This window comes from Alternaria postmessia (assembly GCF_024291825.1).
Source record: "Alternaria postmessia strain BMP 2775 chromosome Unknown scaffold_53, whole genome shotgun sequence".
Lineage (NCBI taxonomy): Eukaryota > Fungi > Ascomycota > Dothideomycetes > Pleosporales > Pleosporaceae > Alternaria > Alternaria postmessia.
Window position 1 is genome coordinate 31,972 of NW_026260126.1, and position 24,222 is coordinate 56,193.

The following is a 24,222-nucleotide window of genomic DNA, read 5'->3' on the forward strand; positions in this document are numbered from 1 at the left end:
TTCAATGTTGAGTGTGTAAGGTTTTGGTAACAAAGACAAGCCGTTTTACTGAATGATTGTGCGAGACAACGCGGGGTTTATGACGTCGAAGTGAAAGGGAGAACATACCTCTTAACGCTGGGTCGTTGCGCTGCACAAATGGCGTGCGTTGGGTGTTGGTGCGGAAGGTCTAGGATCTTGCAAATTGAACGTTTATGAGAGGCTGATCAACGATGATTAACACTGTGTGAGTAAGGAAGTGTTGTTGTTGGGTGTGCAGAGGTTGGATTGCGAAGAAGATGAGAGTTTACGCGTAGGCTAGGTTATAGAAACGCAAACGGGCGTGAAGGCTAGCGCCATGTATAGCGCCCAGGCTGTGCAATACAATGCAGCAGAAAAGGATCAACCAGGTGACGGAGCAGGTGACGGTGACAGTGACGGTGATTGTGATTAGCCCAGTAGGCGTTTCGCAGAGAACCTTTCACTGCACTCCATGAAAACCTAGAGTCCTTTTTATAAGCTTCCTTCTCTTCCAACTACGAAAAAGGAGTGCGAATACAACAATGCTGCCATGTGTCACTCAAAATATACCTCCTGAAGTATGCTGACTCCTAAAGCATCACTGCCTGCCAAGATTATAGCTTGTTGGGTACTAGCCCTTGCGACAAACTCATGTCATTCCGTAGATAAACGCCTAAGCTCATCATAGTTTACGTATCAAAGTGACGAATGTGGTGATTCGTAAATATGAGGAACTTGCTCGACACTGAAAGCTTTGTGGTGTTGTGTCGTCCTCATCGGCGGTCGCTGGTTCTGGGGTGGCCACATTCCCACAAGAGCTCCCGGTTCCCTATGGACGTTACGTATCCAGTTGAAACCTTATGACAGAATTTGAACTAGAATTTTCGATCATTCTGGGCGTGATGCGATAATGGCAAAGAAGGACAGAAAGGTTGGGTGGGCGCTGACGGGATCGACTTGCCCCACTTCGGACGGACCGGTCCGCCTCCAGGTCACAGAGCATTTTGCGTCTCTTCTCTTCTCTTGTTACCAGGAATGCCCCGACAATCCCCAAATGAGAGCATGGTCGAGTTGTTGAAAGTCTGGGTATTGTTGACCATGAGTCAAGAACATAACACCGAGGTTGCTATTAGCAACATGCACTCTCGACTGCATTCCTGACACTGCCTCAACGACACCATCGGCAGTGATATCGAGCTTCCCTTGGTTGAATAGTGATGCGGTGTCGTAAGGTATCATCGGCTTAGCAGATCAAATATCGTCAAACCACAGGATGCGATTGAGATTGTGTACATTACAAGAGGTCACTGTAGCTGCTCTTCCTATCTTCAAGCTCGTGCTTTCGGCCAAGTAGATATACACGGTAAAAGCAGGTTAATGAGAACCGAAGACAGAACCAGATGCTAGAGAAGCTACAGTGTCAGCGAAACAGTTGCGGGAAAGCTCTTGCGCGTTTTGAAAGATAGCATGGTTGACTTACGCAGCAAATACAGATATTCCGTACGAACATCTCATGAGCTCGCACCCATATCGAGTTGACGGTGATACCTCCGAACACTCGCGCTCCAAATACCAGGGCCGTAGACTAATGTGTTTTGGATCTGAGAAGTCGCCCAAGTCCTGGAGACATGCACTGTATATCCACAGTCCTGCAAGCAAGATGTCATATAATGCATTTACCGTGATTGTAGCGTAGAAGTCGAGAGCCTGCTTGCTGAAAGACATGATTGAGAAGCGAACGAGCCAGATGAACAGGGTTACGATTGCGATGCATAGGTTGCATAAAGTACAGCTGCCTGAGGTATCAGAGTCCTGCATTGCTATCGTATGCAGAACATTCGAACAGACCTTTCATCCCATATCAAGGGTATCGGCGGTGACTTGCGATAATTTGCATAGTCATAGACACGTTGATGAGGGTCGGAGTTCCAGCCTTTAGTGCCACCTTCTTGCCAAAGCACGGTTCGAAAGCGGTCGGGGTATACGGTTGCGAAGAGCGAGAGAATTACGATAGCTAGGATCAGATCGAACAATGTGGCGCCGAGAAAGATCAGGTAGGGGTTGCGGTGCATGATGAGCGGTACGGCGAACGGACAACAAATTCATCCTACTACTACTGAAAACTATGGAGGTGTGCAGTGAGGATCTTTATATCGTTCAAGTGATGAGAACCGACAAGGAGGATGGGCGCTAGAGCAATGTCAACACACCTGTAGTTGTCTCGGGTACTCATCTGCGTTGCGTCTGTGCCAAGGTCCGGAATGGAATCACTTCAGGTCGCGACTATTCTTCCCGCCTATGAATGGCAGACTCACGGTAATGTGGAGGGGGTCCACTAGCCTAGTGGTGGGTTACTTGCATGCCCTCTGCATAAGCCCGCTTTTCAGTAAGAAGAAGCGCCAAGCAAAGTCGCGCAAATGCCCTCATTTTCCAACGTTGAGAAGGCACACCTAAACAACGCCCTCAAAGACTGCGTTTTGATTGCGACGAGTACATGCGCAAAAATGCGTCCGTTCTCGTGTGCTCATCCATGTGTTTTACAACGGCCATGGTTCTTGCAAGGGGCACTGGTCCGCTACCGGTGATATTGGTCATGCTAAGAGTTGGATAATTTGACACATGGGTTGTCGCATAGTCTAGCAGCTGTACGTGGCTGTCATGTTAACTTGAAGAAACACAAATCAGACCAGGTAGCTCTGATAGCGTAGCAATGTGACTTGCTTATTTCATATCTATCTATATCGTACATGTGCGTATGTTTCTCTACGCTCGTATCAGCTACGCTAATAGTTGCTAGCTGTCCCATAATGCGTGTGCTCACCATGACACCTGCAAATCGTCTGTTCTTGCGAACTCCTTTCTAATACGCCCTGCGCAGTCCAACTCTTCGTGTGCCCCTCAAGCTCTCGCAAGCCTGCCGAAGCTCCAGCTTCATTATACATGTCGCTCTCGCCACGATCCACACTGTCTTGCCATGCGGCATCGATAGCCTTCGTGTCACTTCCACCGGAATGCTCACTGCTTCGTGAGCGAACGGTCGCGTTTCTTCGTAGTACTCGCATATCCTGATAACTCTTTCTGATCCAAACCTTTCAACAGATACCACGTCGCGAACCCGGCAAAGAAAACCATATTTACTTGATAGGTATAGCGCAGCAGTGTACCGAGGCGGTGGTTTGGTTTAGGGGTCATGGTGTGCGTGTCGGGAATGCGGATGAGGCTGGTATCTGCAACTGAAGGTGTGTGCTCAGGTGAGCGAAGGATCACGTTCCGAGGGTGACAGTGACGTCACAAGCACGTCTTCCCGCTCGAGCGTAACTCTGCTTGGACGTCCATAACAACCGACGGTGTACCTCCACCGTGACACTCTTCTATCCCAAGCCTTGCAGTGGCGTCTTTCGTTATCTGAGGGCTCATGTGCTACGGCGCCTGCTTCGTGCATCAACGTCGCGAACCTCGGTATCGCTCTGGGTTACAGCTGAGTCGATTCTTTGCCCTAATTACACAATTATAATCGATCGAGATTGTACTCCTTTGTTACTTTAATCTCATTCGCTCCCAATGAACTCAACCTCTCGGCAGGATCCGATTCGCTGCTCAACGTGACGAAAGTAGCCGCCTGTGGTTTTGCGCTCTGCGGCATCCATTGCGAAGGTGGTGCGTTGAGGTTTGATGTTGACGAGCCGTTGCTTGCTGTCCGGAACTTCATCCGCCGGAGACCAATACTCTCGTCGGTGGCGAGTGGGGGAGTTCGGCGCCACGTTGGTAGTGACCTGACATTAGGTACGCAGCAGCAGACAATGCCGACGGCGACTTCAATTGGGGAGAAACAGACGCGCCACCACGATGCACCAATCGGGTCTTCGTCGACGTTGCCGAAAACATCAATCGCACAGTCGATGCGAAGGACAGCCAGAATGGTGCAGCTGCGCGGTGTCAGTAAGGGCTGCTCGGATCGAAGAGTAGGTTTCACTTACAAGCATCCGAGGAGAAATAAAACCATCACCCACAGCTTCTTCTTCCCCGACAGGTCTGCTGCTGCTACGGCAGGCAATGGAGCAAAGAGGATGACACTGTTGAAGAAGACGTGCAACGAGCCGATGATGATGCACGACTTCTTGCTCTGCAGCTTACACTCTCCAGGGGGATGGCACATGCTGATCCAACCCGCGAGCGACCAAATATACCAGATCGCGATGAGCGCTATAGACACATAACAGGCTATGCGGGCAAACACTCTCTTCTCGTATAGCCGTAGGTAGGATTTCGCGAAGCCCAACTGCACGGTTGCAATCGATGTAGCCCAGCAGATGTCAAGTGCGAACTGCATCTTCAATGCCTGTTAGCAAAACTCTGATGGACGTCAGGCCAAACATACCCGCAGCCAGAATCGCTCCACAACGTCAAAGTTCTTAGTCGGATCCGCCTTGATCTGATCGCTCGTCAAGCCTTCTCCACCCAGGAATACTAGCACGTAGACTAAAGCAACTACGACGAAGCTCATAGCCTGCGAGATGTCAGCATCGATCCGCAACCGAGATCCTGCAGTCCTACCAGAGCAGCCAGCATCAACGCATCTTCGCCCAAGGTATTGACCCTTCGAACACTCCTTGTGTACCATCTCGCTGCTACCACCGCCGCCGCAACCACAAAGCATATGGTAGGCGCGATCAGCAACGCAAGTTGCTTGCCATTCACGATATCGAAACGATCTGAGTTCTTCCCCGCCATGGTAAATATTATCCACCTCTTCTTCACTTCACCGCATACCGGGCGCACGTCAAAGTCAAAGTCGTCGAGAGAGGGGCGATACTGGAACCAGGATTAGAAAAGCCCCGAGCGGAGCGAACGTATGTAGATAAAGCCAAAGAGGCGATCCTCCCAGTTGCCCGGTCCAGAGCACGGAGCTGTCATGCACTATGCTCGTTGAGTCCACCGTCGTCAACGCCTATCTCGCGGGATACCTAGGGTGCCTCAGCCGTGCGGCCCATGCGACATGTCTGCTTACGGCTTTTCGGGAGTCAAAAGTTAGTTAGGGAGCGTAGCGGGGGCCGTGCTCCACGTCGCTGATTTGTTGCACATCAGGCGGTCCGACGCGGAACACGGCCGACCTGCATTAATCCTTGCTAACCATTTACTTCTGATCCAATCGAGTCGCCTTAGGGCAGCACACCAACACGCACCCTTCCATGGGGGGCATGCTCGTCCGGAAACCGATACGGCTAAAATGTACTATGACAAGCAAAAAGTAATATAGGAAGCTGGTATGTCTCTGCGATGTTCTGGTAGGTTTCCCATAGTAGTTTCACTGTCGTCGAGGCGATCGGTTGATCAGAAGTAAGAGGACGCTATGGGCGATCCGCGCATATGTCTGCATCATCACATGCGGGGTTGCCGAAGCGTGGAAGCTGAACACCCCCGGGGGCGATGGTTTGCATCCCCTATCGATCACGCAGCCCCAGGCTGAATACCGCGAACTGAAACAAGCCGCCGCCGAGTCGGCCGTTCTTCGTCGCGTGGCCGCCAGGACTAGGATTCTGTGCAAGCGAGGTGGCGCTTCTATCGTGACCCAGAACACGGACTTCACCTAGCGACAAGTTTGTAAGTTTACTTCCCAGATCGTGCACTCCCGCAGCCCAAAGGAACAGCGTTCATCCGAGCAAGTTAATTAGTTCTCAAACCTCAACAGTGCCACGGTCTCGCCCAACGCCAGAAAAAAGCCTCCAGGACGTTTTCCTTTGATTTTGTGGCGGCCCGATCGTGCTCCGAATAAATCTCCGACGTTATACCGTATGCACACGCGTGCGACGGGAGAGTTTCCAAAATGACGTTCTGGAATCAGACCATATAAAACCATATCTAGGATTTCTCCCGGCCATTTGCTGCCTTATTGTTTCGGCCTAAACTTTCCTATTGACGTCACTTTTGATATTGAATATCGGCATAGGATAAACATTGGGCAATGCAGACGCCTATCACAACAGCGCAGTGCGGAGTAGGAGTGAGTAATGGACATCACGTGCATGGCTTATCTGGTACAGTCACAGCGAACCTTGGAATAGAGCACTCAGGGAAACAAGCGAGCGAATGAGAAGTGATGCATTCCAAACCACCTATACCACGTTACGTGAAAACCATGCGTAGAGACCCTCGTTACCGTTAAAAGAGAAAACCACAAACCCAATAATCCACCCAGGAGGTCCTCACAGACTCGTCAACCAGTGTACATAAACCCCAAAGCGTAGCGAGGAGGTTCTCGCACAATCCCAAAATCCCAACCCTAAAACCATCCTACTATTCTGCCACCAGAGAAGTCTGGCTGGCAACGTTGGCGTACGCTTTTGGGGAAGAGTTCGATCCTGCACATTGGGCAGGAGTTGCTGTCCTTCAGCCATGTGTCGATGCATGTCTTGCCGAAAACGTGACCGCAGGCATTTAGCCTTGCTCCGACTTGTTCCTCTTGATTGTGGTGGCGATGAGGGTATTGATGGCGGTGGATGTCGGAGATGTCTTGGTATGTGTCGACTTCATCGTCGAGCAGTTTTCGTTCAGCTTTGGTCAGAGGCTTATGGGCAGTCTCTGATGCCTCGCAAGCGAGGTCTTTCAGGCAGATGCTGCAGCAATCTGCTTTGGTGGAGGTTGTGAGGTAGGGAGCCAAGCCGGACTTCTCGAAGGTAGCCTTGTCGGCGTAGACGGGTTTGGTGGAAGGCATGTTGATGGTGATGATGATGATATGGTAAGATGTCTTGGGTAGGCGTAGTAGTAGTGGTTGTAGTGTTGTCTGAAGATAGTTGGGATGGTATGCTGAGATAATCTTCGAATTGTAGGCCTTTGGAGTTATGACTTTTGCTGATGAAAGAAAAGAGAAGAGAAGGGACAGAAAGGACAGCTTTTATGGCGAACGAGCGAGGAAAGCACAGGCGATGATTTCGGGCGCGGCATCTGAACCATACTGTGAGTCGACACGAGCAGGTCAATGCATCCTATATCCTTTACGTTATTGTAAGCAGAAGTCCGCGGTACCAAGAGTATCACGATACTGTGCCTCAGCGGAGCTTCATGGAGATAAGCGAGCATGTCAGATGCTAGATAATCACTCTAGGGTCCATCAAAACATCAACCAAGGGTCCAAGATCCACTGCGGCATTCTAATCCGGACATTCATGTTTACAGGCTGCCCCGTGAGAAGATAGATGTATTCAAGATAATTTAGGCAACGTTTCTATGGTGCTCATCATTACATCAACATGGGCAAATTTCCACATCAGCAAAGATAACAAAGAGTGTAACCACTATATACAGGGTCTACAGAGTCTCAAACTTCCGGTCGCGTAATCGACTCAAGCCTGCAACGGCTCCGAATGCGATTCTGCCCACACTATCCGTTGGTCTTTCATCCCCAACAAATCCCGGGCAAGCAGCCATGGTCTGCTTCCATTGTCTATGTCCCTCAGCAGCGCTCAAAATATCCGCATGGACCGTCCCGGCCTTGACCATTACCTCCCCACCCAGCCATGGCACAAACGGCTTTCCGTAAACGGCATAGATGGCGAGCACTAGTAGCCCGAGGAGATGAAGACCGAGAAAGATGGAGCCAATGATGATTTCCACAATCGTTATCTTGGTCTTGCTGATTGTGACGCCTTGGTCGGCAACCACTGGCCGCTTTGCATCGTAAGACAGAGCGTATCCTCTGGCTTGATCCAGCCAGTCCTTGTTAGCGAGGTAAGCGCCCACAGTAAACGCTTCTCTTGCAGTGCTCTCTTGCGAAAACCAGTTTATAAAACTTTTCAATTCTCCGATAATGTCGTCTTCGTCCTCATGGTCATAGTCTTCATTACAGTTCCTCGTGCTTGCAAAAACAAAGGAAAGAGGCATAGATGAGTCGCAATTTGAGCTCCGAGGCGTATACCATGCATCGTATTCGGCATCGTATACCTTGGCTCGATTGATTACGAAAGCGGATGGATTCGAAACGCGTTTCTCGATGTAAGAGCCTTCACCAAAGAGGGCTAGTCCAAGCGTAGTCAGAGGACCGATATTCCTTCCTATGCTCTGTGTGACATTTCCAGCATAGCTGCCGTTGGTATCCCGAACTGCCAGGCCTTTTCCCCAACTACTGTCTCTGTTCGAGCCCCAGTCGTCGATGCGTGGCAGGGAACAATTGTCGAGCAAGGGCCCGGCGCGATTCCCATTCTTGGTAGACGGAAGCTCGAAGTAACCTAATGACGTTTTCGCAGTTATTCTGTAGTAGAGGGGGTTTTCTTCGTATCGTGCTGTTACGTTGAGATAGAGCTCTTCTGTGATATCCTGCCGATTGTGTGTAGCTTGCCAGGGTGTGTCGCTAATATTTGTAGGCATGCAAGCCGTTAGATCGATGTCGTAGGCCCTAGGACGACGTGAGTGATACTCTGCAAAGAATACACCTTCTTTGTCACGAACACACTCGCTTGGCCATTCGGCAGCAGTCATGTTCGTATATGTAACCGTTGTGTTGATGCGCGGCACATACTGAAGCTCCTTGTAGACGCCGGTGTTGTAGTCCGAGGGTAAGGGTGTGAACCAAAGGTCTGGGTAATCGGAATCGGCGATTATCTGGAAATCCCTCCGATAATCGAAGTAACGGCATTGACTTGGATTCCGACACATGCCATTACCCTCCGGCTTGACCCAGAGGAAGGGTTCATAATGGTCCTCCGTAATCGATTCTAGGATGCTACGGAGTTGAACGACCCTAGGCGTGGGGCGTCTATCATCACTGCTGATTAAAGCAGGCAGATCAGGGACATAGTGATTATTATATCTGGTTTCCTCAGACGCCATCTGTGCAGGGGTGATCCGAACAAAGATTCCTTGAAGGATCTGGAAGACCACACCTATGTTTAGGTCAGCACTGGTTTCCTACTGATATTCACGCAAAACATACCGACCAACGTCAACCCAAAGGCGATGTATAATGGTAGACTTCCTACTTTGGAATACATGGTCCATATGCGTGGACTGATCCAGCCTTGGTCTGCGAGCGCCATCGTCTGGCGAAGGTTCAATTTCGTTCTTGCGCCGCCCGTCTGGATGAAAGAAGCCAAAGCCATTGAACAAATTGCCGATGTAATGGGAATAGTGAGTAGTGCGACGACTACCTGTATGATCTGCGCTGCCCTGATGGTGTTCTCATGTTTAGTCAAGACAGCATCCAGCTCTTTTCTGTAGCCACTTTGGTTTATGTAATCTTGCTTGCTTCCAATCGGCCGCTTGCTCGCAATGCAAAAAACGGCCCATGTGAAAGCGGAGAGCGCGGCGTAGAATATGAAGACTACCAGCGGCCACAGCGATGTGTGTAGATGTCTGACCACTGGTTCGCGAACAGTCCTGGAGGACGCTCTTGACAAAAACGTCGGCTCATGAGTGGCTTCTGGGACCTTTGGAGCGACCGTGTTCACGTGGGCTGTCTCTTGCCTCACTCTTTGCATTTCGTGCAGTTCTCTTTCTTCCATGTTTGCTGAGGTAGGTTCGATAATGAAGAATCCGACGATTCTTACATTCTGGGCTGTACAGGTAATGCGACAGGTTTATTAGACTATAGAAATGCCTGTGGCACAGCAACGTTTGTCGTGAGTGCCAAGCCTTGGCTCCCGTATCGATACAAATTTGGTATTGATGCTGGGGGCCGTACCGGGTAGCGGCACGGGAGGACCTGATCTTCAGTCGTCGCACCGGGGTTTGGGAGGCATACTTTAAACACCAAACTTGGTGTCAGTACACAGAAAATATCGACGACATGTGAAAAGGAATTTTCTTAGACTTGTCTGCATCAGATTGTGGCGTTAGTTAGCACGTTGTAGTTAGGCGTACCTGGGTACAATCTCCAGGTCAGCCGCTTGCGAGTCTCGGGGCGTATTTGCTGTTTCTGCATGTTCAGCCTTACAGAGCAAATTACGAGGCATCCCATCGGTCGTCAGGCCAGGCGAGGTTAGAGTGTGGTGTTTTCGGCACGCGATTCATTTCTTCGCAACCACAATAACGCCACGCATGACTCCGGTCCTTCCCCACCAGCTAAACATGGTCTTCGCAACACCGAAGCGTCCTATGCCGAGGCCTACCATTTTGAGTCTACTGTCTTGCTCTGTGAGAAATAGTGCTAGTGGCGCGAAGACATGCTCCGATATATCCGTGATAGTTATGGCCTCAGACTTGTATCCCACGTGCTCGAGCTTCGAGCGGTACTCCTGCGGTGTGCTAAAGTTTGCCCAAGGAGCGCCCATGAGTGCAGTGAGAAGACGAAGCATAGTCTTCTGGGTCCATGTTGCGGTTGGAGAAAGGCACAGATCGAAGCCCACGTAGTTGGCTTCGAGTTCCGAGTAAGCGTGTTCGATGATAGGCCAACGTGATGGCGAGAAATGGTACGCTGTGTCCAATGCTAACACCCACCGCTCATCTGAACTCGCTCTTGCTAGTCGTATTGAGTTTTTTAATCCTTCATTCCATGATGTGGGTTTTGACGCATCGGCGCAGAAGAGCGATATCGTGGAGCCTTTGTTATGCTTGAATTCTTCAACTCGCTCCGACGCAAATCGCGCCTGCGATTCGTCTTTTGTGATCCCAATATAATGGTCAAATGTAGCACATCGCTCTCGTTCGTCCCACCAATCTTTATCGCACGCTCGTATAGGTTCTTTGCTCATGAGATAGATGGTCTGATCTCCGCATCCGAAGCCTAGGTCGAGCAGGAATCTTCTTCGTTGCGCTTGTCCTTCGTCGTTGGACAATCCTGCCTCGGCAAGTACAACTTTCAAAAGATCGCGACATGCTTCGCTCAATGTCTTGGAAGCAGGAGGGCTTTTCCAATAGCCCATATTCATCCACATGGCGGTTGGAACTTGCAGATGCAGCCGCCCATGTTGCAAACCATAGATCGAAGCTTTTTCTTTTTCTTTCCTCTGTGTACGTTTCATTATCCAGTAGAATGCAGCGGCCAGCCATACTCCAAATATCTGCATGGATCTTTGGCCGTCCATACCCAGTTTGCCAGACGAAGTGCTTTCGTGCGAACCCAAGCTGCGGATGTAGGCTTGTATGACGCCGGATAGCGCGAAACCGGTGAAGATAGTGTAGCCAAAGAATAGTCTATCCCACATTGCTGTTTGGCGTGTTGAGGTGATTGGGTGGATAAAGACTTGACAAGCGGGTGAGATCTCGGGAAGCTTCAACGAGCAGTGACGCTAACCGGTTCAAGCGAACATGTATGACGAGGTGCACATACAGCTGACAATGTGTCAGCAAGTTAAGAAGCCTGCACATTGCGCACTTTAATGTCGGAAAGCTTTGAACTCATTTTCAAGTCTATGAATTTGTTCTGTAATGGAAATGGACATGTCAACACGCCTGGGTATCTACTCTATCAGACCATCTACCGTACTACGGAAAAGCTTGTTGTATCCAGCAGGAGCACCGGGCTCAATCTGGGGGCTCTTTGACAGTAAGGTACAAGCTAGAAACTCAAGCCTTTTCATTGTTCACTGATGCCTCCACGGCACCTTGACATGGAGCGCATCGGCAACCCGCATGGCTGATATAACACAGCCCTCTAGGAGAACCATACCATCCCAACACCAGCCGCCCACCAGCCATACGTTATCCTCGCCGTTCCTCCAACGCGGCACTGATTTGTCATCCGCACTGAAATTCGAACCGTTGTCGAAGATGGCATTGACGATGCGCTGGCTTTCTGGGCTGCGGAGAACGCGCGTGAACTTGCTCTGTTGAGCTACGTGCTGCTGCTCGAGAGGTGTGAAAGGGCAGGTTGTCACCACGACACCACAGGGCTGGAGATGATGCGACTCGGTCATGGGTGTATCGGCGGTGGATGTGTTGAGATGAATAAGCTGGGCGCCTTTCCTGTCGTTCTTGTTGAGGTCGCTCCCGTGCAGCACTGCCCAGTCTGTATGGACGACGCTCTCCACAACGGCGGTTGGTATACGCTGCATATGATGTTGGAGGGGTCTGAAGATGCGACCCACGACGTCTGGAGCAACAGCCAAAATCACTTTGTCGAAGTACTCGGTTGTCGTCTCCGCGTCCGACACACCGCACCACGATATCCGAACCCCCTTTTCGAAAGGCTCCACTGCCGTGACGGTAGCATTGAGGGTAACGTCGATACCTTTGACTAGGCGTTCCTGTACCCCTCCCACGCCGTCTGATACGGTATAGTGCGGCGCGCCATGAGTCCTCCGCTTGTATCCGATGATGTCGCTGGCGGGAAAAGCGAGCAGCGAATCGTGAGGACAGGTAGACACGCTCGACAAGAGTGGGAGCAGGTAGTAGGTGGTGAAGTAGCGCGGGCAATATGTGCGGTCCAGGTACTGCTGCAGCGTCTCGGATTGTCTCGGCCCGATAAAGACGCAGCAAAAGGTAAACCACGTGTACGAGAAGGCTAGGTATAGGCATTGCATCAGGTACACGACAATGCCAACTCCACTGGACCGGGGCGCAAGCTGGTGGAGGTTGGATGCGTGTGTGAAGTACGACCTGTCGCGGCGACCAGGTGTGATGGCCTCGGATTTGGCATCGTGGCTCACTGCGAATTCGAAGAGGAACGGCTGCGAGTGGTAGGATATGCGCAGGTAGTCGTACAGGGCCTTGAGGTTGTTGTAGTAGCCGCCCGCAAAGGCGCGCATGGGCAGATCCACGCGGGTCGAAGCATCCTTGGCGGCGGGATCGGGGAGGGAGATGGAGGCGGCGTCGAGGGAGAGGGTTTTTCCCTAGAATTACTTTTGTCAGTGGAGGCCCCAGAGAGAGTGGGCATGGGCGTGGGCGTCAGGCGTCCCTACCGACTCGAAGACCCTGACGGCATATCTTTGGCGGACGTCGTGGAACAACAGGTTCGCGCTAACAAGCCCAGCAAGGCCCGACCCTATTATTGCGACTCTCTCGCGCGCGTGCTCCATGTTGGAACGATGGTAGGCGTCAGCTGTGGAGAGCTGTCGTGTTGTTGTCTAGCAAAATATGACGTGAAATCGACGTTTGGCCTCGGCTGCAGCGCTGCAGTCTCAGAACAGGCATCGTCCGTCTACCCATCGTTACGGACGTTAATCGACAACGGGCAACCCCATGGCCGCGGCGACTAAGCTCGAATAGAACAAAGTGCATTGAGGTACAAATGCATGCCGTGGGGTCGCGCATCCTGTCTTGATGTCATGGTCGAATTGGAACGTGATGATTGGCCACCCAAGCGTGACCACCGCGTCCCTTGCAGCGTTAGCCACGCGACAAGTGCACCTCAACGCTCTGTAACACAACGCTCTGTGTGACCGTCAAAGATATCCTAAGAGTCTGCCGAATGTGAAGATGTCAGGGACCGACAAACTCCCCGCCATGCGAGTCGCCGTCATCGGGGCTGGGTACGCCCGCCATTCCGACCCTGAATATCACATGCTAACGAAGCCAAAGTCCCGGTGGATTGACAACCCTGAAGACGTTGCTCGAGGCATCGACACCTGAGCGGCCGATAGAGGCTGTCTTATTCGAAGCGTAAGCATACTCTACCTGGTCTGAATCGGATCAACTATCACGTGGCCTGACATCCTCCCCAGCGAAGACAACATTGGAGGCACCTTCCACTACCGCGCCTACGAGAACGCTGAGCTGGTATCATCCAAGCAACTAACGACTTTTTCCGATCACCGCTTTCCACTTTCAGCACCCGATCACATCTCGCTTCCGCAATATGTTGCCTACTTGCAGGGCTATGTGGACAAGTTCGATCTACAACCACTTATGAAGATGGGCTGTAGAGTCAACAAAATCGAACCCATATCTAAATCAGTCGACCAGAAATGGAAGCACCGTGTCAGGTATGTTGACAAGAACAGTGACGGGAAGGAGCGCACTTTCGACTGCTCCCATGTCGCTGTCTGCACTGGACTACATGTCGAACCCAACATTCCCGCTATCCCTGGTATCGAGAATGTCAAAGGCGAAGCATTCCACTCTTCTCAATACAAGAAGCGGGCGCAGCTTGCGGGCAAAGACGTGCTCATCATGGGTTGCGGAGAGACTGCTATGGGTACGTTATATGCCAGGGATATAAAGATAAGTATAAGCTAACATACTCAGATGTCGCCTATGAAGCCATGAAGGGCGATGCAAACTCGGTCACCATGTGCTTTAGAACAGGCTTTCTATCTTTTCCCAAGGCTCTCTCGCGATTCAAAGTTTTCGGCAAGCAGTTCAAAGGAGGCCTGCCCATTGATGGCCTCATCACCAACCTCTTCGAGACAGCCTACGTGCATCGTGCAATAGCTGCGAGTCGTTTCCGTTGGTTCGTGTCGGACTTTGTCATCAAGCGCGTATTGTGGTTCTTGACTGGTACTCAAGCAGGCATGAAGTGAGCTCTTCTCCGACCATGGCGACCGAGCACATGCTAACCCGATGTAGTCAGCACGTTGGCGCACTGCCACATGATCGTCTAGGCAGAGCTTTCGTATTCCTAAACAAGAGTAGCAAAGCGATGCCATACTTGAACCGGCCATACCAAGAGAAACACCCTCTTGCTTTCCTTGGTAATGGCTACGTAGATCCGCCCGAAGATGCGCAGTCAAAGAAATGGGTCGACACTTGCACATTCCCCCAGCGAATAGACGAGACAGGCAGGGTGATATTCGAAGAGCGACCAGACCGAAAAGACTGGAGGCGCATGAAGAACACGGAGGTGCGGCCCAACTGCGTAGTCTACTGCACTGGCTACAAGCAGTCATTCTACTTCCTCGATGAATCGTACCCCACTGCATCCGACGCTACCATACGCAACATCGTCTCGCCTGTAGACACCAGTATATCCTTCATCGGCTTTGTACGGCCCGGTGTTGGCGCTATTCCTCCTATTGCCGAACAACAAGCCATGTGGTGGACAGCGCTCATCACTAACCAAATGGCCATGCCCACCGACCCTCCACACTACCATCTCCTGTCTAAAGAAAGCTCGCGCATTAAATATGGTGTCGATCATAGCGCGTACATGAGTACCCTTGCAAAAGACTTTGGTGGTGCCCCTGGGTTGCGCGAGTTGTACATGGCCCATGGCCTGAAGGTGCTCCTGGTTTACTGCTTTGGAGCGAGCTTTGTGACCTTCTACAGGCTTGTTGGCCCCTTCAAGAGCGACGTTGCTCCTGAAATCACAAAGACTGAGTTGGCAGAGACAATCCTCCGCAGGGGTATTCTAGGAAACCTGTTCTTCGGTGTAAGTTCTGAACCAGAATTACAGTCAGATATCATATGTACTGACATTATCACAGGTGATACCAATGATCTTCTACGGTTTGATCAACTCTACAGCTCTGATGCTCGAGATGGTTGGTCTGATACCAAAGGAGAAGCCGGTTGTATGAGCATGAATCGGTTGGTGGTTGCTGCGGCCTATCACGCTTGTACGGCCCTGCCATGGTGGATGAATAGATAGGAATCGATGCAAAAGTATTCGCTAGTGATCTGCATTCTATATTACGGTACTGACCGAGGGTATCTCTCATACTGCGTTCAAACTACAAACATTTACATAAAACTAAAGAGGTGACTAAGAAGAGTTGCTGTTGTCAGCACAAGAGAAAGCCGAATCGATCAACCCATCTCGGTACGCGTCCTTGATCTGCACAATAACGCCGTAAGTGCCGCCGATTGTCAAGAAGATTGAGATGCCAATCAAGATGACGTGGAGCACATACATAATCTTCTGCCACCAGTTGCCTTTCCAGTAATCCTGGTGATCGTAGATCCAGAGCCATCCAGGCAGTCCCAGCGCCAAAGGAGCAAATGCAATGCTTCCCGCTAGACTGAGCAAGTAGTTGAAAATAGGCACACCAGATGCGATCACGAAACTGATAACCGTCATGAAGCTAACGCAGCCAAGCCAAGTACCCCAGTGTACTGGCGAGTTGGCCTGTAGATGTTTCGAGTTCCTCAGGATACGGACGAAGACGTATTTCGCGCTGACGTGTACATATAGCGCTCCACTGACACAAAGTCCGATCAGTCCGACTCCATAAGCGACCTTCTTGACCATGGGTCCGGCGCTACCAAGGGAGGGTGAGGCAACCCATTTGCCGCACCACTTGTACACGACGAGACTGAAGGAGAGGTACGCGGCTGTGACGAGGCCCATGCACCAGTTTACGGCTTTGGCGTACTCGCGCGGGTTGCGCATCTCGGACATGACGGGCAGGAACGCTGATGTACCTGCACCGGAGCAGAAGATAGTCGAGGCAGCTGTAATGCCAGCGGCGAAGGTTGGGTGGCCGATGACGTGGTAGCCGAAGTCGTAGGGTCCAGATTGAGGAGCTGCGGCCGGTCGGTCGAGTGTTGTTACTCCGACGCTGCATACATATCAGTCCGCGTGGTCATCTACTATAAATGAAGAGATTGCTTACACAACGATGAAAACAGCGATGAAAACGGATGAGAAACCCGCCCAAGTGATCCAAGACAGCTTCTCGAACTTCCGCACACTCGCACAGAGACCAATCATGATCGCTGCGATAATGGAGAAGTAGTTTGTGCAGAGCGAGTGTTCGCTCAATGCGTTCAAGGCTGTTGACACACCGACCATACCGGAGGCGCCGACAATGATGAACGCAACGAGGAAGAGGATACCGCTGATCTCCTTGACGACGCGGCCACCAACCAATTGACCCATGTCGGCAATCGAGTGACAGCCTGGGTGGTTGTTACGGAATTGGCCCTGTACCAGTGCGCACCAGGTGTTTAGCCCTTGCCATCCGAGCACGTTGATGGCACCGGGGAACGCGCCAAGGGTGTACATAGCGCTAGGGATGGTGAGAACACCGGTTGCAAAGATGACTGTAACACAATGATAGTCAGTATGGAGCAGTTTTGGTGTAGTTGATTGGATCATGTTACTTACGTTTCAGGAAGATGACTGACGTATGGATCCAGTGCACCGTTCGGAAATCCTCATACCCCTCTCCTCTCTTGAAGATCTCGCCATCGCTCTCGACGTCGACCTTGCCGTTGATGCTTTCGGAGCTATTGCTCGGTGCTGGCGCGATGATGTCGTCTTGCTTCTCAGTCGACATGTTGGCGGTGGCAGACAATGATGCCGGACTCTGTTATTAGGCTCGAGCGATGAACTCTGATCTGTCGGTACTTTGGCCACGGTATATATATCCAAGCGTACATGTATGCCATGCAACGGCCTTGTCCTTGCACGGTGCACTGATAGTCGATAACCCGCGTGGTATCAGCACGCGGTATCTTGGAATCCGGGGCATTGTGGGCTGGCAGGATCCACAGCCCCGTTGTTTTGGAGGTTGATAGTGGCGATAGAGCGGTGCAGGCGACTCCAACACCTACGCGACTCAGGCGCAGGGGTGTCTCCAATGATACCCCAGCCTCTTGGTACCTGCCACCGGGGATCATCGCAACTCCAACTGGTTGCGGAGATTGTGAACTGAGCAGCTTGGAGGTCTTGTATTCGTCTTGGCTGGTAGTTGGAGGCACGATTAGTATGTTCGTTGGGTTCGGTATCCTTAGTGTTCACCCTGCAGGTGACTAGTCTTCCATCTGCATCAGCGATTGCGGTTCCCGGGAGATTTTAGCTTTCTAGAACGTAGTTCGTGCGGAGCTAGGCTGTGCATTGCCGTTATCTACCTATCTTACAGAAATGGCCGATAAGTGGCATCGCTCTCTTTTGACGACTGCTAATTAATCTTTGACATACGGTTGCGGTGCAGTAAAATACTATCTTTATGCAACAGTTATTGAGGGGGGAACATCAGATAAATAGTAATGACATGGATTCGAATATCTAGCTACTCTTTCAGTTTAAGCCCTGCTTCGGCAGGCATGAGTGCTCCCTCGGGTGGTGGATTCTTCTTTTTGAACTCATCCGCCATCTGTTCCATAGTCACGAATTCAACACCTTCATGCTTCTTGAAGTGCTCAATCAACCTTTCGTGCATCAAGAGTAGATGTGGTCGTCCTGATACGTCAGGGTGGATTGTGATAGGCTAGAGGGTCGCATTAGATCAGCCAATATACCATAGGTATACCTTAGTTGAGACTTACGAAGATGAACTCATCGTACTCGCGGTAGAAGTAGTCGAAGTGATCTCTCCACAAGTCTTCAGTGTCTCGCGCATTGACAAAGCCATGGCTGTTTGGCGAGGATTTGATAAACATGTGAGGTGGCAGATCCTAGTGTCGTCTATTAGCGTGTGGTTTACATTGTACTGCCGATCATACATACATCAAGATACCAGTTTGCTGGAATCTCAACCAAGCCAGTCTGTTGACCTGCAACGAGCGGCTTCATCCAATCTTTGGCTTTCTTCTCGTAGTCGATCTTGGTCCAAGAATCTCCAGTTCTGAGATAGTAAGGTTGGCAGTCGTGGTGGCTCATGCTGTGGTCATATTCGATACCATAAGAAAGAAGCAGTTCTGCACCTTCGCGACTAGTCTCCCACCTAAGAAGAAGGTTAGCATGGCGGATGGAAGCAATCAATCCATCGACCTACCAGGGCGCAACACTTCCCCTTGGAGGTTTGCCAGCGAACTCGGTCAACATGCGGTATGTCTTGTCAAGCACGTCCCGTTGTTGTTCCATGCTCATATCGACGGGATTTTCGTGACTGTAACCGTGAAGACCAATCTCGTGTCCAGCGTCGCGTACTGCAGCCATGTCTTCTGGAAAAGTCTCCAGACTATGGCCTGGAATAAACCATGTGGTCTTCATGTCATACTTCTTGAAGAGCTTCAAGAGGCGCTGCGTACCGACTGTGCCAGCAAACAGACCGCGCGAAATGTCGCTGGTACTGTCTTCTCCGCCGTACGATCCAAGCCACCCACATACCGCATCTACGTCAACACCATACGAAATGAGAACGCGCTTCTTGCTCATGATGGCTGTGTTATGAGGGAAGATGGTGGTGGTCTGTCAAGTAAGTTGCTGAATCGGTTCCCGAGGTCAATGGCAGAAGCTGTCAGCCGGATCTGTGTGGGAGAAACAAGACCACATGGTTGATCCGGCATCACTTCCTCTTAATGCCATGATGCCGACCCTGAAAACCATCGCGGGGTAATTAGCAGATAGAATGGTGCTGGAGCCGGCGGCGGCTTGTTCATTTCGTCATTGGACGTGGCAGCTGGCCCCCTGCCTCCATAACGGCGCGCTCGCTTATCAGTCCCGTCTTATCGTCGACCCCAACGACTCCAACTCTCCTCTCCAACTCATCCGAATTCGGTCCTACACGTGGGGACAAGCAATCGCATGAAGCTATGATGACGACGACCACGGTATTGAACGCAGTGATGCAGCACAGTCGTTCGAGTACGTTCATGGTTCATTCTGAATATGCCGGATAAGATGCGCGCAGCACAGATCGTAGAGGTAGGATGACGTCACACGAACTCTCGGAAGCCCATCTAACATAGGCATTTAGTATGAGAAACCATATCAGCTATGTGAGCGAGCTATACCTCAGTGCGGCGACCATGACCTCCTCATTGAGGTGTACGCAGCTGGCTTTTGTCACTCTGACCTGCAAGTATGGAATGGGCAATTCCCGGCAGAACTGCCAATGATTCCTTCGCATGAGCCTGCTGGCAAAATCGTACAGGTTGGCGCGAACGTGCAAGGTTCCTGGACGGTCGGGGATCGCGTGGGTGTTTTGAACTACAAGAATGCGTGTGGGCAATGCGCAGGATGTCGCCAGCACTCACGGAGATCCAAACGTCCTGATCCGCGCTTCTGTCAAAGACGAATTGTGGCTGGCTTCAGACACGATGGCGCATTCTCTGAATACATGCTGGCCGACCCAGAAACCACCGTGCATCTCCCGAGCGGAGTTTCTTTCGAACAGGGAGCACCTTTGATGTGTGCTGGAGTAAGTTGGTCTGGTGTCTAGATCGCAAGCAATGCCATTGCTAACATCATCAAAAGGCGACAGTATGGGGCGCGTTGCGAAAGCTTAGTCCCCAGGTCCAGCCGGGCGATGCTGTAGCTATCGTAGGCATCGGAGGTCTTGGACAGCTTGGAGTACAGTTTTCCAAAGCACTTGGATACAGGACGATAGCAATGGATAACCGTGACGAAGGTCGCCAGCTTGCGCTCGACTTGCCTGACCACTTGAGACCCGATCTGGTTATGGATTCAACCGCCAAAGATGCCGAACAGAAAATATCAGAGTTTACTTCCGGCGAGGGTCTCGCAGGCATCGTAGTGTGTACCGATTCGATACAAGCGAACGCCTGGTGCCTCCAACAACTGGGCAATGGTGGTGTTATGGTCCCGCTGGGACTACCAAAAGACAAGTGGCAGTTCGACTCGGAAGCCATGGTGTTTCATGAGCTTACTATCAAGGGCAGCTATGTTGCTAGTGCTGAAGAAGTCGAGTCGATGCTGAAAGTGGTGGCCAAGCACGGAATTTCTTCGCATTTGACCGTTCTAGGCTTCTCGGAAATCCCCAGCCTCGTTGACAGGTATCTGCATGCATCGATGAAAGGCCGACTGGTCGTCAATATCAAAGAGTAAGATTCCATTCGGGCGGAAATTATGGGCGCCAAGTTTTTCCGCGGAATAGCTGATCTCGCCACGAGTTGGGGTCATTTGGAGAGCTTGTTGCGTTAGCATGATTTGTGGAACCACCGACCCACCTACCCGCGATTGGCTACATAGTACGTAAAAGTATCTCTTCTACATCAATATGTATACTGTTTCATAGCAAGATATAGCCTCAACATCTGCTTGTATTTTCTCAGTTGTCGCACAACTTCGTGTCAAGTACCAGGCTTTCGCCATCATGTCTGTCTTTTTCGACTCTCCTATAAGGTCAGTGGCAACAATGGTCCTGTTTCCATGAGAACGTATGCTGATGCCAGTGAAGTGAGGATCTTGTGGCGGTGGGCGACGCAGAAGCCGTTCTGGAAAGCATCGGTGTTACCGACGGCATACCAGCAAATGAATCCCAGGACTACCATCAGCTGTTAGCTGCTGTTCATGATGTTGCGGAACACATACTACAATTACCGGACTATACGGCACGGACAGATACTGAGAAGTACCCACGAGAGCAAGTACATCGACCATCCGCAGATGAGCAGGATTTTGGTAATGCTTGGGCCCACAAGTTTCTCATAAGTGGCAATCCACAAGGAAGCTTATTGAGAGGAAAGACGCTATGTCTCAAAGATAATGTCGCAGTGGCTGGAGTGCCACAGTTCTTTGGAACTGATGCCATCCCTGCGTGGACACCTGATGACGACGCCACCGTAGTTAGACGAGCACTAGATGCCGGTGCTGACATCGTGGGAACGACTATATGCGAGAACTTCTGCAACTCTACCTCATCTTTTACTTCGGCACAAGGTACCGTCCACAACCCATATGCAAGAGGTTACTCTGCTGGTGGTAGTACATCTGGCGGTTCCGCAGTAGTCGGCGGCGGTCTTGTAGACATCGCAATTGGTGCCGATCAAGGCGGAAGTATCCGCGTCCCGTCATCTTTTTGTGGCTGTAAGTGTACTATAGATACTGTGCACAACAGTGCCAGGTTATCAAAAACTGACTTGGGGAAACATAGGTGTCGGACTGAAGCCAACGCATGGTCTAGTCCCTTACACTGGGATATCTAGCGGCGACGCTATCAATGATCATGCCGGGCCCATAGCAAGATCAGTAAGCGACGTAGCATTATGCCTTGACGCAATCAGTGGAAAAGACGACTACGATGATCGTACACTTGGTGCACCGACACACGGTTCTACGCAGTACGCAAAGAGTCTTCAGAATTCGGTCGCAGGATTGAAGATTGGCATTCTCAAAGAAGGGTTTGAGCATCGACTCGTGAACCAAGATGTCAGGTCGACCGTGAGGAAGGCCGTTCAGTCTTTCGAGCGTCTCGGTGCTACCATTGAAGAGATTTCGCTACCTCTCCATCTAGAAGGACCAGCTATTTGGACCATCCAACAACGGATCGCAGGTACTCTCAACATGTTGGGCTATGCTCACGGTCGAAGAGGTCTCTTCTCAACAGCCTACGAGGCCGCAAGACAGCCATGGACGAACGAAACTTTCCAGAAACTCTTCCCATCCACGAAAAATACCATGATCAACGGCCTCTCTCTTATGCAAAACTACCCAGGTCTTTATGCGAAGACTATGAACCTCGCCCAACAACTCCGAGACTCTTATGAGAAGCTTTTCCAAGACTACGATCTTATTGTCATGCCAACGACACCTTTTGTAGCTCCGCCAAACATAGATTGGAAGCGAGGGGAGGACGCACCAATGGATGCACTGAAGCCAAGTATGGGCATCACCATCAATACCGCTATCTTTGATGTGACAGGTCACCCGGCCATGTCACTTCCCGTTGGGTTTGCCCCTTCGGGTGTCGATCCTGAAGTTAAATTACCGGTTGGGATGCAGCTAGTTGGTGGCTTGTGGCAGGAGCAGAAGATATTCAACGCGGCTTTCGCGTGGGAGTCAGCAAACGACTGGAAAAAGATTGGCATTCCGAAAGACCAAGAGTCAAGGCTTGCCACGAAGCTATGAAGATACTTTTATTATACTTTCGATATTCAGATGCAATATATCCCATTATCATCGTAAGTTGTATTGATCAGTTGATTGTGTAGCCGCCATCCACAACGAGCGCATGCCCTTGAATGAAGGATGACTGTTCTGAACACAAGAATAGTACTGCGTCAGCGACCTCGTCCGGGGTACCCATCCTCTTCATAGGTGCTATCTCAATGGCAGGCTTCAACGCCTCCACCATAGCTGGCGATGTGGTAGTCATTGGCGTTTCAATAACGCCAGGGCAAACGCAGTTCACACGAATAGCATCGTCGCTATAATCAATGGCATTCGCACGTGTCATATTGATTATAGCAGCCTTTGAGGCGCAGTATGCAGCTGTAGAGTTCTCGTTAATCCAGGGTTCAACATGTCACAAGATGAATGACTTACCAGCACCCGGCCTTGCCACGATGCCGAGCTGACTCGCAATATTGACAATTGAACCCCTTTGCTTGGGATGCTGATCCAAAGGTTTCTGTTTCAGCATGTTTCTCAACTGTGCACGACAACTGAGCCAAGACCCCTTGTAGTTGATAGCGTTTAGTCGGTCGAAGTGCTCAGTGGTCATGTCCACTGCTTTGATGACATCGCCCCCAAGTACACCCGCGCAGTTGACACCATAATCTAATCTTTTGAATTTGGTAAACACCTCGTCGTTGAAGTCGTCAACGAAACTTTCGTCAGCGACATCTCCAGCTCTGTGGAAGACTTGAGCAGATGGGTTGATGCTTAGGATGGCGTCTTTGGTCTGGTCAAGGGTTTTCGGGTTCAAGTCGGTAATTGCGATCCGCGAACAGCCTGATCGGGCGAAACCTTTGGCGACGGCCGCCCCAATGCCTGTTTACCATAAGTATGCAGGAAGAACGGCGTATCAATGCGTAACTGCTTACCAGTCCCCCCAGCGCCTGTGATGACTGCTACACCTGGGAGTAATCTTGCAAGCGATGCCATTCTGCTAAGATGCGTCGACCTGAGCCAAAGGGGCTGACTCTTCTTCGTTGCGGTCAGAAACGAGCGTCGTCGCAATCAATCAATCAAGATAGGCGCTGGTTGTTTGACTTGCTGCAGCGATGTCCATACTCCGCAAAGATTTACCACCGACATAAAGCCCTGCCGGGGATGTATTGGCAGGTCTTCCCGTTGAGTTCCGCTATCTTGGAGTAAACGGAACGGCTACTCCGAAGATGGCGCGCTAGGCACGGCGCTATCTACCCCTCAGACACAATTGGCCGAGGGCAAAACCTAGAAGTGAAGACAATGACCCACCTCACTCCAATTCCATCTCCAACAATTCTCACCACATGCACGGCCTCGCTCATGTTTGTAGTCACTGCTCAAGGAGCTTCAAGCGAGCAGAGCATTTGATCCGTCATACCCGTACACGTTCGTGCCTCCAAATAAGCGACTCCACGATGACGGCGTCGTAATAACTGATGTCACCATAGATACTAGAGAAAAGCCATACTCGTGTCGGTGCGGAGCAGCTTTTACACGGCGTGACCTGCTTACTAGGCATTGGCGTATCACCCATCATGCCGGCAACCCTGATGCAGAGTCGACAACGTCGACTGAAACTGCCACGACGATAGACGCATCTAGCTTGAACGTGCCCGGCGCAGGGGCCGCCGAAG

The 24,222-nt window shown here is 51.0% G+C and overlaps 11 protein-coding genes across 11 annotated transcripts; 2 read left to right on the top strand and 9 right to left on the bottom strand.

Annotated features, from left to right (window-relative positions):
- Positions 1-1,476: 1,476 nt before the first annotated feature.
- J4E82_007596 (uncharacterized protein) lies at positions 1,477-2,072 on the bottom strand (the record flags this gene model as incomplete). Its single annotated transcript, XM_051733840.1, has 2 exons — positions 1,477-1,792; positions 1,849-2,072. The coding sequence occupies 2 exons, from the start codon at positions 2,070-2,072 to the stop codon at positions 1,477-1,479; spliced, it is 540 nt and encodes a 179-aa protein (XP_051586365.1).
- Positions 2,073-3,508: 1,436 nt separating this feature from the next.
- J4E82_007597 (uncharacterized protein) lies at positions 3,509-4,731 on the bottom strand (the record flags this gene model as incomplete). The annotated part of the gene is made up of 4 exons (XM_051733841.1): positions 3,509-3,926; positions 3,978-4,330; positions 4,379-4,507; positions 4,555-4,731. The coding sequence occupies 4 exons, from the start codon at positions 4,729-4,731 to the stop codon at positions 3,509-3,511; spliced, it is 1,077 nt and encodes a 358-aa protein (XP_051586366.1).
- A 1,549-nt stretch (positions 4,732-6,280) lies between these two features.
- J4E82_007598 (uncharacterized protein) lies at positions 6,281-6,712 on the bottom strand (the record flags this gene model as incomplete). The annotated part of the gene is made up of 1 exon (XM_051733842.1): positions 6,281-6,712. One exon carries the CDS (start codon positions 6,710-6,712, stop codon positions 6,281-6,283), a length of 432 nt encoding a protein of 143 aa, XP_051586367.1.
- Positions 6,713-7,305: 593 nt separating this feature from the next.
- J4E82_007599 (uncharacterized protein) lies at positions 7,306-9,494 on the bottom strand (the record flags this gene model as incomplete). Its single annotated transcript, XM_051733843.1, has 2 exons — positions 7,306-8,876; positions 8,927-9,494. The coding sequence occupies 2 exons, from the start codon at positions 9,492-9,494 to the stop codon at positions 7,306-7,308; spliced, it is 2,139 nt and encodes a 712-aa protein (XP_051586368.1).
- A 504-nt stretch (positions 9,495-9,998) lies between these two features.
- J4E82_007600 (uncharacterized protein) lies at positions 9,999-11,135 on the bottom strand (the record flags this gene model as incomplete). Its single annotated transcript, XM_051733844.1, has 1 exon — positions 9,999-11,135. The coding sequence occupies one exon, from the start codon at positions 11,133-11,135 to the stop codon at positions 9,999-10,001; it is 1,137 nt and encodes a 378-aa protein (XP_051586369.1).
- Positions 11,136-11,513: 378 nt separating this feature from the next.
- Positions 11,514-12,677, bottom strand: J4E82_007601 (uncharacterized protein; the record flags this gene model as incomplete). The annotated part of the gene is made up of 1 exon (XM_051733845.1): positions 11,514-12,677. One exon carries the CDS (start codon positions 12,675-12,677, stop codon positions 11,514-11,516), a length of 1,164 nt encoding a protein of 387 aa, XP_051586370.1.
- Positions 12,678-13,374: 697 nt separating this feature from the next.
- On the top strand, positions 13,375-15,386 carry J4E82_007602 (uncharacterized protein; the record flags this gene model as incomplete). Its single annotated transcript, XM_051733846.1, has 6 exons — positions 13,375-13,400; positions 13,450-13,530; positions 13,593-14,065; positions 14,116-14,386; positions 14,437-15,238; positions 15,294-15,386. The coding sequence occupies 6 exons, from the start codon at positions 13,375-13,377 to the stop codon at positions 15,384-15,386; spliced, it is 1,746 nt and encodes a 581-aa protein (XP_051586371.1).
- Positions 15,387-15,571: 185 nt separating this feature from the next.
- J4E82_007603 (uncharacterized protein) lies at positions 15,572-17,087 on the bottom strand (the record flags this gene model as incomplete). The annotated part of the gene is made up of 3 exons (XM_051733847.1): positions 15,572-16,367; positions 16,422-16,851; positions 16,916-17,087. 3 exons carry the CDS (start codon positions 17,085-17,087, stop codon positions 15,572-15,574), a joined length of 1,398 nt encoding a protein of 465 aa, XP_051586372.1.
- Positions 17,088-17,822: 735 nt separating this feature from the next.
- Positions 17,823-18,910, bottom strand: J4E82_007604 (uncharacterized protein; the record flags this gene model as incomplete). Its single annotated transcript, XM_051733848.1, has 4 exons — positions 17,823-18,020; positions 18,079-18,207; positions 18,260-18,476; positions 18,528-18,910. 4 exons carry the CDS (start codon positions 18,908-18,910, stop codon positions 17,823-17,825), a joined length of 927 nt encoding a protein of 308 aa, XP_051586373.1.
- Positions 18,911-19,363: 453 nt separating this feature from the next.
- On the top strand, positions 19,364-22,564 carry J4E82_007605 (uncharacterized protein; the record flags this gene model as incomplete). Its single annotated transcript, XM_051733849.1, has 6 exons — positions 19,364-19,399; positions 19,452-19,895; positions 19,952-20,482; positions 20,733-20,839; positions 20,895-21,523; positions 21,591-22,564. 6 exons carry the CDS (start codon positions 19,364-19,366, stop codon positions 22,562-22,564), a joined length of 2,721 nt encoding a protein of 906 aa, XP_051586374.1.
- Positions 22,565-22,631: 67 nt separating this feature from the next.
- On the bottom strand, positions 22,632-23,542 carry J4E82_007606 (uncharacterized protein; the record flags this gene model as incomplete). The annotated part of the gene is made up of 3 exons (XM_051733850.1): positions 22,632-22,927; positions 22,982-23,428; positions 23,482-23,542. 3 exons carry the CDS (start codon positions 23,540-23,542, stop codon positions 22,632-22,634), a joined length of 804 nt encoding a protein of 267 aa, XP_051586375.1.
- Positions 23,543-24,222: the final 680 nt, after the last annotated feature.